This window comes from Oncorhynchus tshawytscha, linkage group LG02 (genome assembly GCF_018296145.1).
Source record: "Oncorhynchus tshawytscha isolate Ot180627B linkage group LG02, Otsh_v2.0, whole genome shotgun sequence".
Classification (NCBI taxonomy): domain Eukaryota; kingdom Metazoa; phylum Chordata; class Actinopteri; order Salmoniformes; family Salmonidae; genus Oncorhynchus; species Oncorhynchus tshawytscha.
This window is the reverse complement of record NC_056430.1, coordinates 26569709-26586066: the sequence shown is the minus strand read 5'-3', so window position 1 is coordinate 26586066 and position 16358 is coordinate 26569709. Positions and strand designations below refer to the sequence as shown.

General features: G+C 42.5%; 1 protein-coding gene across 3 annotated transcripts in view; it reads left to right on the top strand.

Moving 5' to 3' along the window:
• Window positions 1–16358, top strand: part of LOC112218734 (plexin-A2-like) — a 74443-nt gene that overhangs the window by 28421 nt on the left and 29664 nt on the right. For 2 of the 3 annotated variants that reach the window (XR_006078636.1, XM_024379808.2), the window contains exon 4: window positions 1169–1303. Coding sequence is in view for 2 of the 3 variants with exons in the window: in XM_024379808.2 (XP_024235576.2) it covers window positions 1169–1303 (135 nt within the window). In the remaining variant the exon portion in view is untranslated. Of the gene's footprint in view, window positions 1–1168; window positions 1304–10917; window positions 10976–16358 lie in introns of those variants that run through there. The other variant, XM_042295797.1, reaches the window with a different exon arrangement.

Genomic DNA, 16358 nt, shown 5'->3' with positions numbered 1-16358 from the left:
CGCTCCGTTTTGTTCATCACGTTTGGCTAAGAAAAACCCCCGAAAATTCAGTCATTACAATGCAAACTTTTTTCCAAATTAACTCCCATAATATCAACAGAAACATGGCAAACGTTGTTTAGAATCAATCTTCAAGGTGTTTTTCACATATCTATTAGATGATAAATCACTCGTTGCAGTTTAGTTTCTCCTCTGTTCAAAATGGAAAAAAATGCACGCACCTGGAGATTACGCAATAGTTTTGACGGAGGACACCGAGCGGACACCTGGTAAATGTAGTCTCTTATGGTCAATTTTCCAATGATATGCCTACAAATACGTCACAATGCTGCAAACACCTTGGGGAAACGACAGAAAGTGTAGGCTCATTCCTTGCGCATTCACAGCCATATAAGGAGACATTGGAACACAGTGCCTCCAAAATCTGGCTCATCTTGGTTTCACCTGTAGCATTAGTTCTGTGGCACTCACAGACAATATCTTTGCAGTTTTGGAAACGTCAGAGTGTTTTCTTTCCAAAGCTGTCAATTATATGCATAGTCGAGCATCTTTTCGTGACAAAATATCTTCTTTAAAACAGGAACGTTTTTCATCCAAAAATGAAATACTGCCCCCAGAGGTTCAAGAGGTTAATCAGCCAGTTGATATTATTATGCTGAATTCTAAGCAACCATTAAACTGGAGATAGTATAGCTAATGAGGATCCTTTTTTCTCAGTTGTCCAACTTATTGTTGTCTTTTAAGACTCAGGGTATATCAATTTACATTTTCAGATGTGATAATAATGTACTGTTACTGTATGAAGTCATTCAGATTTCTGACATCACCTACTAATGAGGAAAATGTGTATTGATGAAAATGGACAGAAAGGGGTTGGGGAAGGGAATCCAATTCTCTCTTTGTATGTGTGTGCCTATCATCAAGCATGCTTTAAATGCACCCCAAAAGATGGTGGTTTGAAGTTGTGCCAAAGTTAAATGAATCTTTAGTCTGGTTTAATTGAAAACCAGCCAGAAACATGCTATCACCGGTAACATAATGAACTAATTACAAAGCTGAGCTAAGAGTACAGTACTCCATAGGTTTGTTTGGTCAAAACCGTCACTATTTTATTGTCAAGCATACAGATGTAATTGACCAGCCCTATGTCTGTCTCTCTGTCCTCCAGGTCCGAGTGGATGGGTCTCCTGAGGGCGGGGGGCAGTATGAGACCCTGACCGTGATGACAGAAGGTGGTCCTATCCTCCGAGACATGGCCTTCTCTCTGGACCGCAACTCTCTCTACATCATGTCTGACAATCAGGTGAGGAATCTCCCATTCCCTACTGTAACAGAAATGTTTATAAGTTAACAAGATCCTTTCCCTTGAATATGAATACAATGATGTATGTACTTCATGGGTTTAGAGTTGTGATGAAAATAATAATTAATTAATTTATGACTAGCCAACATTATTTGGGCTGAGGGTTATGTGTATAATATCACAATATTACCACAATAATCGAAAATAGTAAAGATTAATTGGAACTCAAGCAAATATCAGAAATATTTGAAATTGTGCTCTCCTTCACACATCGTGGTACTACTTTTTTTTATGTATCTCTCATATTATATGTAAACTCCATGTTGGGGTTGTGTGTAAGATATGCAGGGCATGTTCAGACAGAAGGACACATGCTCTAATTACTCACCCATGTGCACCGACTACGATGCCTCACGCATCCAATAGAAAACCTCTAGACTAACATGGATGTTATACTAGCTACACACATCCCATAGAAAACCATACGACTTCCATGCATCTTAAACTATGCTACACACACTCCATAGAAAACCATTAGAGACATTTCCTCGGTTTGTAGGTGTCATATGGTGTTCTCCAGTTGGACAAGCATCACATCAGCTCGCAGAGCACTTGTTGTTGGCTGAAGTCCTCTGGACTCATTGGGAGATAAGAGGGAACAGTGGTAATCACTTTTAACTCAAGTGATTATTCTGGCTCAGTCACATGGCACCGTGTAATGGGATTAGATTTCAGTGCGACCAAAAGCCCTGCTATCATTGCTACACTCACTTGTCTCCCGACTGTTGGAATGTATTTTTAAACTAAACTGAAGGACAAAGAGGCAGAGGATGTTTGTTTGGACAATACAGGCAGCATAAATTAGTTAAATGTGTCTAGAAATATCCTATAAACGTCATGTGAAGGCTCAAATAAGGTTTTTAAGAAATGGGAGAGAAACGTGCATAGGCATTGTACAGAAGTGTCTCTTGATACAAATCAAGGCAGCACTTCCTGGAGTGTGATGGTCAGGAAGAGACAAGACATCACTTATTGATGAGCCTTGGTTGTTCAAGGAGAGACATATTCTCCCTTCAAGGAGATAGTCTCCCCATTTTGACTGTATTATGAGAACATGGACGCATGTAACCAACAAACCAGGCCATGGCCATGCACTCTCTCTCTCCTAATATTGGAACCATACCGACTGCTTGTGGCTTTTGGCCCTTAAGAACCAGGAAGGTGAAAATACTTTCTCCCTCTCATTTCAATCAGGCCTTCCTAGAGCTTTAGAGAGGAATTCCAGGAGGAGAGGAGCTTGCTGGGCTGCTCTCTCAGATTTCCTGCTTTTCCAGCCGATGCCAGAGTAGGGGGATTTGGGGATTTCTCTGAGCCAAACAATAGAGAAATGATGTGGAATCAAGAGCAAGGCACAGATAGATTTGGCTGAGATCAGGCGACCTTCGCAGAATAACAATGAGCCTCTCTTTCTCCTGCTGAGCGCTATTAGGTTCCCATTTTCCATTCTGGTTTTGTGGGTTATTGTCTATGGTTAGTTGCATGTCAGCACTCGTGATATGTAGCATCACGGTTGAAAGATCTATCCCTGCTTCAGGTGTATTGTCCAAACAGACACACTCTCTATTGAATTGTAATGGTCTACATCAGGGATGGGCAACTTTGATGGGGGTGGTGGCTACAAAAAAACAGAACTCATGAGGGGCCGCAGTGGCATCCCCACTTCACATGCAAAACATTTTAGGTGCCCCTTTCGTGACAGCAAAGAGAAAACACATTTTTGTTCTAAAGTTAATTTCCTGCAATTCTACTCATTTTGCCAGAGTAAAACTCACGGATGACTAGTAAAACTCAAACCAAGTTTATTCACCCACTGGGTCACACAGCTGTGCAAGACAGACATGTTTACACAAGCACATATACCTTCCTCTTATGCTGAGTCTCCTCCTTGCACATCTGGACAGCCAATACATCTGTATTGCTAGACAGGACTTTAGTGGTGACTGTTCTGTCTCACTTCATCTGACCTGACCTCGGCCCAAATTTCTCACTCCTCCCCAACTCACAGCTGTCCTACCTTATCTGTTGACTGAAACCAGACTGTGGCCCTTCTCTTCTCCATAGGATACCTGATATTTAACAATAACATGTTCTGACAGAATCTAAACTTTCTCATTCAGTAAATTTCCATACCCTCAGTTATAATATGGTAACATGAATAGGGATATTTCAAGTTTAGAAGTTAGTACCCAACAGGTTGGAGGCAAATGTTTGTAGTTTTTAATATGATAACTAATGATTAATATATACATACAGTTGAAGTCAGAAGTTTACATAAACCTTGGCCAAATACATTTAAACTCAGCTTTTCACAATTCCTGAAATTTAATCCTAAAAGTAAAAATTCTCTGTCTTAGGTCAGTTAGGATCACCACTTTATTTTAAGAATGTGAAATGTCAGAATAATAGTAGAGAGAATGATTTATATCAGCTTTCATTTCATTCATCACATTCCCAGTGGGTCAGAAGTTTATATCCACTCAATTAGTATTTTCTTGGTCTTGTCTGATTTATTTTGATTTTCCCATGATGTCAAGTAAAGAGGCACTGAGTTTGAAGGTAGACCTTGAACTACATCCACAGGTACACCTCCAATTGACTCAAATTATGTCAATTAGGCTATCAGAAGCTTCTAAAGCCATGACATAATTTTCTGGAATTTTCCAAGCTGTTTAAAGGCCAGTCAACTTTGTGTATGTAAACTTCTGAACCACTGGAATTGTGATACAGTGAACTTTAGGTGAAATAATCTGTATGTAAACAATTGTTGGAAAAATTACTTGTGTCATGCACAAAGTAGATGTCCTAACCGACTTGCCAAAACTAGTTTGTTAACGAGAAATTTGTGGAGTGGTTGAAAAACGAGTTTTAATGACTCCAACCTAAGTGTATGTAAACTTCTGACTTCAACTGTATATATATATATATATATATATATATATATATATAAATTGGTCAGCCAGCAGGCCACCAGTTGCCCATCCCTGGTCTACATCATGGGGCCAGAGGTTTAAAGCTGCACCATAACAAGCGTGTCACGTTCGTCATAACGAGGAGACCAAGGCGCAGCGTGATATGAATACATTCCTCTTTAATGAAAGAGAACACTGAACTAAACTATACAAAACAACAACCGTGATGCTACATATAACGAGTGCTGACATGCAACTAACCATAGAAAATAACCCACAAAACCAGAATGGAAAATGGGAACCTAAATAGGATCCCCAATCAGAGACAACGATAAACAGCTGTCTCTGACTGGGAACCAATTCAGGCCACCATAGACCTACATATACCTAGATGTACCAAACCCCATAGATATACAAAAACCATAGACAGGGTAAAACACACATACCACCCTCTTCACACCCTGACCTAACCAAAATAATAAAGAAGACAAAGATAACTAAGGTCAGGGCATGACAAAGTGTTATTACAGTTAATCACTCAGAGGGAATACAACCTGTATTGGCTATAAGGCAATCTCTCAAAGTGCTATGCTGTAAAATGTGAAATCCTCATCCCCCGGTTTCACATTTGCTTGTTTTGTGTGTAACTTAATTTTCAAGAGTACATTTTTTTGGGGGGGAAACATTAGATAATGAATTCTCCTCTTGATCAGTATAACCAACCTGAAGGCAATAGCCCAGGTGAAATGTCACATCATCATGCACATACAGTACACATAGTCATTAAACATTGTAGGCTGACTGTAGTGCTGAAAGAGCAGGGCTCTCCAACCCTGTTCCTGGAGAGCTAACATCCAGTAGGTGTTTTCTTCAACCCTAATCTAGTGATCATTATTCTATTAATTAGCTAATTGATGAGATGAATCAGGTTAGTTACAACTGGGGTTCAATCGAAACCTACAGGAGGGTAGCTCTCCAGGAACAGGGTTGGAGACCCCTGCTATAGAGGCACCCATGACCCGTCTTGTCAAGGGCTAAAGGCAGAGGAGAAAATGCTTCATATCTGTGCTATTTGTTGAGCTGGCTGGTCTTTTTTGTGTGTGAGTTTGTTTGGACAGGGAGGGTTATCAGTCTCTGTCTGGGCTTCCTCCTAACCCATCATTAGACCTTTTGTTATCCCTGTCAAGGGGTCAGCAGCTGTGAAAACAACAGGTCACGGAGGAGAGGAGATAAACCTCTAGCCATGTCCATCAGGGCCCTTTGTTCTCCCACCCACCTGCACCCAGCAGATCGATGGGTCAGATAATAAGCTGATGGTTGACAGATATGGTCAGCTGCATTTACATTTAACAATAATTAATAGAGACAACTTTTAAAGGCAAAGGAGAAATCACATTATTGCAGACAAAGCACAGTTGTGCGTTTTCATTGAAGAGAACACAAATCTCTATAATCTGAAAACATGTTAAATTACAGATAAATCTGAATGAAAGTGGTAGTGATAGTAGGCTGATACGATAAGCCTTACTTTCATAGGCATTACATGTGCCTAGCATCGCTGTAAGGACCGATTCAGACATAGGAAATGTAGGCATTTCCTATGCACTTTTCAGTATTGAAATTCAGACTTACCTTATTCAGTCGTGTAACACGCTCTGCAGGTGTGGTTACCTTCCGCGCACTGAATACATTTCATTAAACTGCTGAAAATCCTCCTACTTGCTGGCCAACAGATTTTCTCGTGGAGTTTTCATTCAATAGGGTTTTCTGTAGATTTATCTTAAATCATCTCTATAAATACGGTGTACGGGTGGAGATACGTCATTTCCGGTCACAACTTGCAGGCTTGTTTTCGAGTTGCTGTGCGTTTTGTTGCCAACCTGTTTTGCTACCTGACAACTTTACGGTTTTCACTTTTTAATTACCGTTCATATATTTATTTATTTTTTCCTCAACTTTTTCAACTTTTTCACTCCGGACGCTTTATCTGGACACGATTCGTCAGGATCTCCAACAGCCGAAGCTAAGTAGTAACATTAACATGATGCCTTCTAATTGCAGCCGCTGTACTCGCCTTACGGCGAGGATAGCTGTGCTGCAAGCCCAGCTTCAGACGCAATCGTTAGGCAAGGGTAATTTCAGTGTAGGAAAGGATGAAACAGCGTCTGTGCCACCAGTAAGTACAGATAGTAGTATAAATCCCCTGACACAGTCCCCGCAGCCGGACAACTTTCTCACGGTTTCTGGAAGGAAATGCTGTAGGAACGCTCAACCGGTGTCGCTCATTCAGCCGACAGAAACTTTCAACCGGTTTTCCCCATTAAGCAGCGGGTCGGAGTCAGAGGCCGATTCTTCTCTGGTCTCTACTCCTCCCGTTACGGGGTCTGAGACGCAGAAGCTTCCCACCATTAGCTCTGACAAATTGAAAATTCTAGTCATTGGCGACTCCATTACCCGCAGCATTAGACTTAAAGCGAATCATCCAGCGATCATACACTGTTTACCCGGGGGCAGGGCTACCGACGTTAAGGCTAATCTGAAGATGGTGCTGGCTAAAGCTAAAACTGGCGAGTGTAGAGAGTATAGAGATATTGTTATCCACGTCGGCACCAACGATGTTAGGATGAAACAGTCAGAGATCACCAAGCGCAACATAGCTTCTGCGTGCATATCAGCTAGAAAGATGTGTCGGCATCGAGTAATTGTCTCTGGCCCCCTCCCAGTTAGGGGGAGTGATGAGCTCTACAGCAGAGTCTCACAACTCAATCGCTGGTTGAAAACTGTTTTCTGCCCCTCCCAAAAGATAGAATTTGTAGATAATTGGCCCTCTTTCTGGGACTCACCCACAAACAGGACCAAGCCTGACCTGCTGAGGAGTGACGGACTCCATCCTAGCTGGAGGGGTGCTCTCATCTTATCTACCAACATAGACAGGGCTCTAACTCCTCTAGCTCCACAATGAAATAGGGTGCAGGCCAGGCAGCAGGCTGTTAGCCAGCCTGCCAGCATAGTGGAGTCTGCCACTAGCACAGTCAGTGTAGTCAGCTCAGCTATCACCATTGAGACCGTGTCTGTGCCTCGACCTAGGTTGGGCAAAACTAAACATGGCGGTGTTCGCCTTAGCAATCTCACTAGGATAAAGACCACCTCCATTCCTGTCATTACTGAAAGAGATCATGATACCTCACATCTCAAAATAGGGCTACTTAATGTTAGATCCCTTACTTCAAAGGCAATTATAGTCAATGAACTAATCACTGATCATAATCTTGATGTGATTGGCCTGACTGAAACATGGCTTAAGCCTGATGAATTTACTGTTTTAAATGAGGCCTCACCTCCTGGCTACACTAGTGACCATATCCCCGTGCATCCCGCAAAGGCGGAGAGGTTGCTAACATTTACGATAGCAAATTTCAATTTACAAAAAAAAAAAATGACGTTTTCGTCTTTTGAGCTTCTAGTCATGAAATCTATGCAGCCTACTCAATCACTTTTTATAGCTACTGTTTACAGGCCTCCTGGGCCATATACAGCGTTTCTCACTGAGTTCCCTGAATTCCTATCGGACCTTGTAGTCATAGCAGATAATATTCTAATCTTTGGTGACTTTAATATTCACATGGAAAAGTCCACAGACCCACTCCAAAAGGCTTTCGGAGCCATCATCGACTCAGTGGGTTTTGTCCAACATGTCTCTGGACCCACTCACTGTCACAGTCATACGCTGGACCTAGTTTTGTCCCATGGAATAAATGTGGTGGATCTTAATGTTTTTCCTCATAATCCTGGACTATCGGACCACCATTTTATTACGTTTGCAATTGCAACAAATAATCTGCTCAGACCCCAACCAAGGAACATCAAAAGTCGTGCTATAAATTCACAGACAACACAAAGATTCTTTGATGCCCTTCCAGACTCCCTCTGCCTACCCAAGGACGCCAGAGGACAAAAATCAGTTAACCACCTAACTGAGGATCTCAATTTAACCTTGCGCAATACCCTAGATGCAGTTGCACCCCTAAAAACTAAAAAAAAAATTCTCATAAGAAACTAGCTCCCTGGTACACAGAAAATACCCGAGCTCTGAAGCAAGCTTCCAGAAAATTGGAACGGAAATGGCGCCACACCAAACTGGAAGTCTTCCGACTAGCTTGGAAAGACAGTACCGTGCAGTACCGAAGAGCCCTTACTGCTGCTCGATCATCCTATTTTTCTAACTTAATTGAGGAAAATAAGAACAATCCGAAATTCCTTTTTGATACTGTCGCAAAGCTAACTAAAAAGCAGCATTCCCCAAGAGAGGATGACTTTCACTTTAGCAGTGATAAATTCATGAACTTCTTTGAGGAAAAGATTATGATTATTAGAAAGCAAATTACGGACTCTTCTTTAAACCTGCGTATTCCTCCAAACCTCAGTTGTCCTGAGTCTGCACAACTCTGCCAGGACCTAGGATCAAGAGAGACGCTCAAGTGTTTTAGTACTATATCTCTTGACACAATGATGAAAATAATCATGGCCTCTAAACCTTCAAGCTGCATACTGGACCCTATTCCAACTAAACTACTGAAAGAGCTGCTTCCTGTGCTTGGCCCTTCAATGTTGAACATAATAAACGGCTCTCTATCCACTGGATGTGTACCAAACTCACTAAAAGTGGCAGTAATAAAGCCTCTCTTGAAAAAGCCAAACCTTGACCCAGAAAATATAAAAAACTATCGGCCTATATCGAATCTTCCATTCCTCTCAAAAATTTTAGAGAAGGCTGTTGCTCAGCAACTCACTGCCTTCCTGAAGACAAACAATGTATACGAAATGCTTCAGTCTGGTTTTAGACCCCATCATAGCACTGAGACGGCACTTGTGAAGGTGGTAAATGACATTTTAATGGCATCGGACCGAGGCTCTGCATCTGTCCTCGTGCTCCTAGACCTTAGTGCCGCTTTTGATACCATCGATCACCACATTCTTTTGGAGAGATTGGAAACCCAAATTGGTCTACACGGACAAGTTCTGGCCTGGTTTAGATCTTATCTGTCAGAAAGATATCAGTTTGTCTCTGTGAATGGTTTGTCCTCTGACAAATCAACTGTAAATTTCGGTGTTCCTCAAGGTTCCGTTTTAGGACCACTATTGTTCTCACTATATATTTTACCTCTTGGGGATGTTATTCGAAAACATAATGTAAACTTTCACTGCTATGCGGATGACACACAGCTGTACATTTCAATGAAACATGGTGAAGCCCCAAAATTGCCCTCGCTAGAAGCATGTGTTTCAGACATAAGGAAGTGGATGGCTGCAAACTTTCTACTATTAAACTCGGACAAAACAGAGATGCTTGTTCTAGGTCCCAAGAACCAAAGAGATATTCTGTTGAATCTGACAATTAATCTTAATGGTTGTACAGTCGTCTCAAATAAAACTGTGAAGGACCTCGGCGTTACTCTGGACCCTGATCTCTCTTTTGAAGAACATATCAAGACCATTTCAAGGACATCTTTTTTCCATCTACGTAACATTGCAAAAATCAGAAACTTTCTGTCCAAAAATGATGCAGAAAAATTAATCCATGCTTTTGTCACTTCTAGGTTAGACTACTGCAATGCTCTATTTTCCGGCTACCCGGATAAAGCACTAAATAAACTTCAGTTAGTGCTAAATACGGCTGCTAGAATCCTGACTAGAACCAAAAAATTTGATCATATTACTCCAGTGCTAGCCTCTCTATCTACACTGGCTTCCTGTCAAAGCAAGGGCTGATTTCAAGGTTTTACTGCTAACCTACAAAGCATTACATGGGCTTGCTCCTACCTATCTCTCTGATTTGGTCCTGCCGTACATACCTACACGTACGCTACGGTCACAAGACGCAGGCCTCCTAATTGTCCCTAGAATTTCTAAGCAAACAGCTGGAGGCAGGGCTTTCTCCTATAGAGCTCCATTTTTATGGAACGGTCTGCCTACCCATGTCAGAGACGCAAACTTGGTCTCAACCTTTAAGTCTTTACTGAAGACTCATCTCTTCAGTGGGTCATATGATTGAGTGTAGTCTGGCCCAGGAGTGGGAAGGTGAACGGAAAGGCTCTGGAGCAACGAACCGCCCTTGCTGTCTCTGCCTGGCCGGTTCCCCTCTTTCCACTGGGATTCTCTGCCTCTAACCCTATTACAGGGGCTGGGTCACTGGCTTACTGGGGCTCTCTCATGCCGTCCCTGGAGGGGGTGCGTCACCTGAGTGGGTTGATTCACTGTTGTGGTCATCCTGTCTGGGTTGGCGCCCCCCTTGGGTTGTGCCGTGGCGGAGATCTTTGTGGGCTATACTCAGCCTTGTCTCAGGATGGTAAGTTGGTGGTTGAAGATATCCCTCTAGTGGTGTGGGTGCTGTGCTTTGGCAAAGTGGGTGGGGTTATATCCTTCCTGTTTGGCCCTGTCCGGGGGTGACCTCGGATGGGGCCACAGTGTCTCCTGACCCCTCCTGTCTCAGCCTCCAGTATTTATGCTGCAGTAGTTTATGTGTCGGGGGGCTGGGGTCAGTTTGTTATATCTGGAGTACTTCTCCTGTCCTATTCGGTGTCCTGTGTGAATCTAAGTGTGCGTTCTCTAATTCTCTCCTTCTCTCTTTCTTTCTCTCTCTCGGAGGACCTGAGCCCTAGGACCTGAGCTCCAGGACTACCTGACATGATGACTCCTTGCTGTCCCCAGTCCACCTGGCCATGCTGCTGTTCCAGTTTCAACTGACCTGAGCCCTAGGACCATGCCCCAGGACTACCTGACATGATGACTCCTTGCTGTCCCCAGTCCACCTGGCCATGCTGCTGCTCCAGTTTCAACTTCCACCTGACTGTGCTGCTGCTCCAGTTTCAACTGTTCTGCCTTATTATTATTCGACCATGCTGGTCATTTATGAACATTTGAACATCTTGGCCATGTTCTGTTATAATCTCCACCCGGCACAGCCAGAAGAGGACTGGCCACCCCACATAGCCTGGTTCCTCTCTAGGTTTCTTCCTAGGTTTTGGCCTTTCTAGGGAGTTTTTCCTAGCCACCGTGCTTCTACACCTGCATTGCTTGCTGTTTGGGGTTTTAGACTGGGTTTCTGTACAGCACTTTGAGATATCAGCTGATGTACGAAGGGCTATATAAATAAATTTGATTTGATTTGATTTTGATTACGGTATCGTTGTATATGTATATAAACTCAGCAAAATAAGAAACGTCCTCTCACTGTCAACTGCGTTTATTTTCAGCAAACTTAACATGTGTAAATATTTGAATGAACATAACAAAATATTGCAACGGAGACATAAACTGAACAAGTTCCACAGACATGTGACTAACAGAAATGGAATAATGTGTCCCTGAACAAAGGGGGGGTCAAAATCAAAAGTAACAGTCAGTATATGGTGTGGCCACCAGCTGCATTAATTACTGCAGTGCATCTCGTCCTCATGGACTGTACCAGATTTGCCAGTTCTTGCTGTGAAATGTTACCCCACTCTTCCACCAAGGCACCTGCAAGTTTCCGGATATTTCTGGGGGGAATGGCCCTAGCCCTCATCCTCCAATCCAACAGGTCCCAGATGCGCTCAATGGGATTGAGATCCGGGGCTCTTTGCTGGCCATGGTAGAACACTGACAATCCTGTCTTGCAGGAAATCACGCACAAAACAAGCAGTATGGCAACGACGAGACAGCCTATAGGGAGGAGGTCAGAGACCTGGCCGGGTGGTGCCAGAATAACAACCTATCCCTCAACGTAACCAAGACTAAGGAGATGATTGTGGACTACAGGAAAAGGAGCACCGAGCACGTCCCCATTTTCATTGATGGGGCTGTAGTGGAGCAGGTTGAGAGATTCAAATTCCTTGGTGTCCACATCAATAACAAACTAGATTGGTCCAAACACACCAAGACAGTCGTGAAGAGGGCACGACAAAGCCTATTCCCCCTAAGGAGACTGAAAGGATTTGGCATGGGTCCTCAGATCCTCAAAAGGTTCAACAGCTGCAACATCTAGAGCATCCTGACTACTTGCATCACTGCCTGGTACGGCAATTGCTCGGCCTCCGACTGCAAGGCACTACAGAGCGTAGTAGCTGCCTGCCATCCAGGACCTCTACACCAGGCAGTGTCAGAGGAAGGCCCTGAAAATTGTCAAAGACCCCAGCCACCCCAGTTATAGACTGTTCTCTCTACTACCGCATGGCAAACAGTACCGGAGTGCCAAGTCTAGGACAAAAGGGCTTCTGAACAGTTTTTACCCCCAAGCCATAAGACTCCTGAACAGGTAATCAAATGGCTACCCGGACTATTTGCATTGTGTCCCACCACCCGCCAACCCCTCTTTTTACGCTTCTGCTACTCTCTGTTTATCTTATATGCATAGTCACTTTAACTATACATTCATGTACATGTAACAGTACTCTTCTTGTGTTGTGTACAATCAGTCATCGACACGGAACTCCAACATGTAGTACCAGTCATGTAGATTTATTCTGATAGGAACGGCACAAAATTGCACGTCATGCAATGCACGTCTCACCATCCAACTCTGCACTCACGCACGCTGGTTTGGTGCTTGTTCACTGGGCTAGTTACCAAAATAATACAATTACAATATACAATATAATATCTTTAACAATGTACCTGATAGGAACGGCACAAAATTGCACGTCATGCAATGCACGGCTCACCATCCAACTCTGCACTCACGCACTGTACAAAATATATGAACCCCCCCCACCAGACACAGTAAATTGCTAGCTAGTACTGGCGGGAATTCTTTACAACAAAATGGACAACAAATATTCTCCATAAACCGCTGCATCTTATGTGTGATGTTCGAATAACATTTACAAACAATTTGATATAAATTGTACATTTAAATCATCACTTGAGAGTATAAAAATCACTTTTGATGTACAGTGCTTTGCAACCAACAACTTACCGCTGGTTTGGTGCTTGTTCACTGGGACAATTCTAACTGGAACATCCCCCCTCGTAAGCAAGCTACGCAAACCAGCCAATAAGATGCCATGTTGAGTAGGTGAAGGCAAGACAAACTCAAACCAAAAACCCATTGGCTTAACAATAAAGTGGCAAGGGGAATCACCAATATAACCCTGTTACATACATACTACCTAAATTGACCGGACCAACCAGTGCTCCCGCATATTGGCTAACCGGGCTATCTGTATTGTGTCCCACCACCCGCCAACCCCTCTTTTTACGCTTCTGCTACTCTCTGTTTATCATATATGCATAGTCACTTTAACGATACCTACATGTACATACTACCTCAATAAGCCTGACTAACAGGTGTCTGTATATAGCCTTGCTACTCTTTTTTCAAATGTCTTTTTACTGTTGTTTTATTTCTTTACTTACCCACACACACACACACGCACCTTTTTTTTCTCGCACCATTGGCACACACACACACCTTTTTTTCTTGCACCATTGGTTAGAGCCTGTAAGTAAGCATTTCACTGTAAGGTCTACTACACCTGTTGTATTCGGCGCACGCGACAAATCAACTTTGATTTGATATATTCGAGCTCCACCCCAAATGAATAGCATGCTATTCGCAATTATTTTACTTTTATTTATTCAGGTTCACCTCATTTAAGAGACACTTGGTCTAACCAAGACAGGAGCAGAGGGGAACAATGTTTGAGACAAATATCAGACATACTGTAACAACTTACAGACATACGTAGGCACCATAAAAAAATGTTGTGGGACGTAGACACACATACATTTCAATTACAAACATACTAGATACATAGATAGATACATACAACATATATAATATGTACCACCGCATCAAGTCCTAATGACGATCACATTCCTCACATTCCTATACTCGTGATATCTCCAGGAGTGATAAGTATAATTTTTGTCTTTATCTGTTGTTGTCTAGTGTTGTCTTTTAACTAGATAGGGCCATCTACTTTAAGTGCTTCCTGTCTTCCCAGTAGCCTACCTGGTATGTGAATTGCTGACAACTATTAACTAGTACTAGCAGATGATTGTTGACACATCACCCAGGATTAAGGGCCGGGGCAATTTGTAACTATTGTTTTTGTAATCAGTGGCTGTATTGGAGGGGGAGTGGTTTCTCCTCTCCTAGGCAATCAGCAATTAGTATCAGGAGGTGTGCTCTTCACCTTTGCAAGAGAGTTAGCTATTAGTATTATTCAGTGGTGTAAAGTACTTAAGTAAAAATACTTTAAAGTACTACTTAAGTAGTTTTTGGGGTATCTGTCCTTTTACTATTTATATTTTTGACAACTTTTAGTTTTACTTTTATTCCTAAAGAAAGTATGACAATTGAGTACTTTTTCCACCACTGGTATTAGTACTTCAGTCTCCCCTGTTTTCTCAGCGGAAGCTGTAAGTGGAGGTCTCGTCGCAAAACTAAGACCGTCGCGGAAGCAAAGACGGTCCTGCCGAGGTGTTCAAGGAAGGAAAGAGAGGAAGGCTTCACACCAGAACGGAGCTCAATTTGACTGGAGCGCAGAGCGAGTTTCCAAAAGGCTGGAGCATTGGCCTTCTCGCTTGCTCCAATTTCGCCTTCAGTAGTGCCACCGTAGGCATCACTTCACTTCACGAGCTCAGGGCATACCCGGTCCAGCATGCAATTGTAGACTACTTGTGTGCTGCTATAGCCCCTTGCTTTAGCTACTGTCATGGAGTTTAAAGAAACTGATAAAACACACAGGTGCAAAATCAAGGTGACTTACAAAGATGAGGAGGACCAACAGCAAGAGAGTGCTGTAGTGTCCACAACTATGTCATTGTGGAATCTGAAAAGACACATATCCCAAAAGCATGAAGGTGTAATACGTGCACATGCTAACATAAATAAATTAAGTGGGTAGCTAGCTAAGTGTGTCATTGTAGCAAAGTATTTCTAAACAAAAAATCTGATCTCTTAAAAGCTTTGTTAATGTTTGTTCTATTATCTATACAATGGGCTATCATAGATTTTGGCCCAATAGGCCAGACATATTACCTCTTTCAAGGAGCTTTCATTTTGATAGGGTTCTTTTCCCCAAAATATTTAGGCTTACCTATAGAAAAAAAACCTCTGCATCCCTGCTCAGCCTGGCTAGAGTGGCCTGAAGGGTGTTTAGTATCCACAGTGTCTATGCAAGCACGGAGTGGGTAATCTCCATTGCTGGCCTGCTCTTCGGGCACGAGCCTGAAGCCACAGCCTCTGGCCAAACTCGTGTTTATAAAAGTGAATTCAAAGGCACTGTAGACTGAGCCTAATAAGGTATTTTTCGTAAAATGGGTATTTAATTCTTAGTAAATCACAGACTATATGCACAATTTATAGACTATAACTGTTTAATACAACAAAATGTTGTTTAAATGCTGAGTGCTTAATGTTCCTGCCAGCCTAGTATGCAGCCTAGTGTGGCGTACTCGCAAATGCTTCACAATTTATTTCTTTGTAAGCTATCATTTTTAAATAATTGAAATAATAGGTTCATTATATAGCCTAAATAATGCATTTTCGGTTCCTTCTTACGCTGCCTGTCTTTTTCAGTGTTTGCATGCTATTTATTACAACATGTAGCCTATTTAAAACAAATGATGAACCCTTCCCACATTCACCTCTTCATGTTGTTTATTGGAATGCATTTGGTGCCAATACTTCAAAACCAAATGGTAGTTCCAGGTAGTAACAAAAATAGATGGTTGTTGGTTCAATTGGAAATTTGAATGAATGGAGCGTATTTGGAGCAGCAGTTTTTCCCCCTCTGAGAGAGGAGTGTTTTTTAGGGGTGAGGTTGGAAAGGAAGTGAAACACTGGACTGCTCAACTCCGCCCACATACTCTGCTCCACACCACTCTCACTTTCGTAACTTACCTAGTTATTTTCAGATCTCATTTGGCTCTTTTGTAGCATTGGCAACTACAGTATGTGTGTGTTTTCTATACCTGTTCACTCCTTTCACTGTAGACTTTACAGACACTTCCCATCCCTTAGCTGCAACTCTTCTAATTTAGTGTACCCATGTGGAATTTCTGGTCTCTGGCAACGTTTGGAACGGTCAAGAACGCCGAGT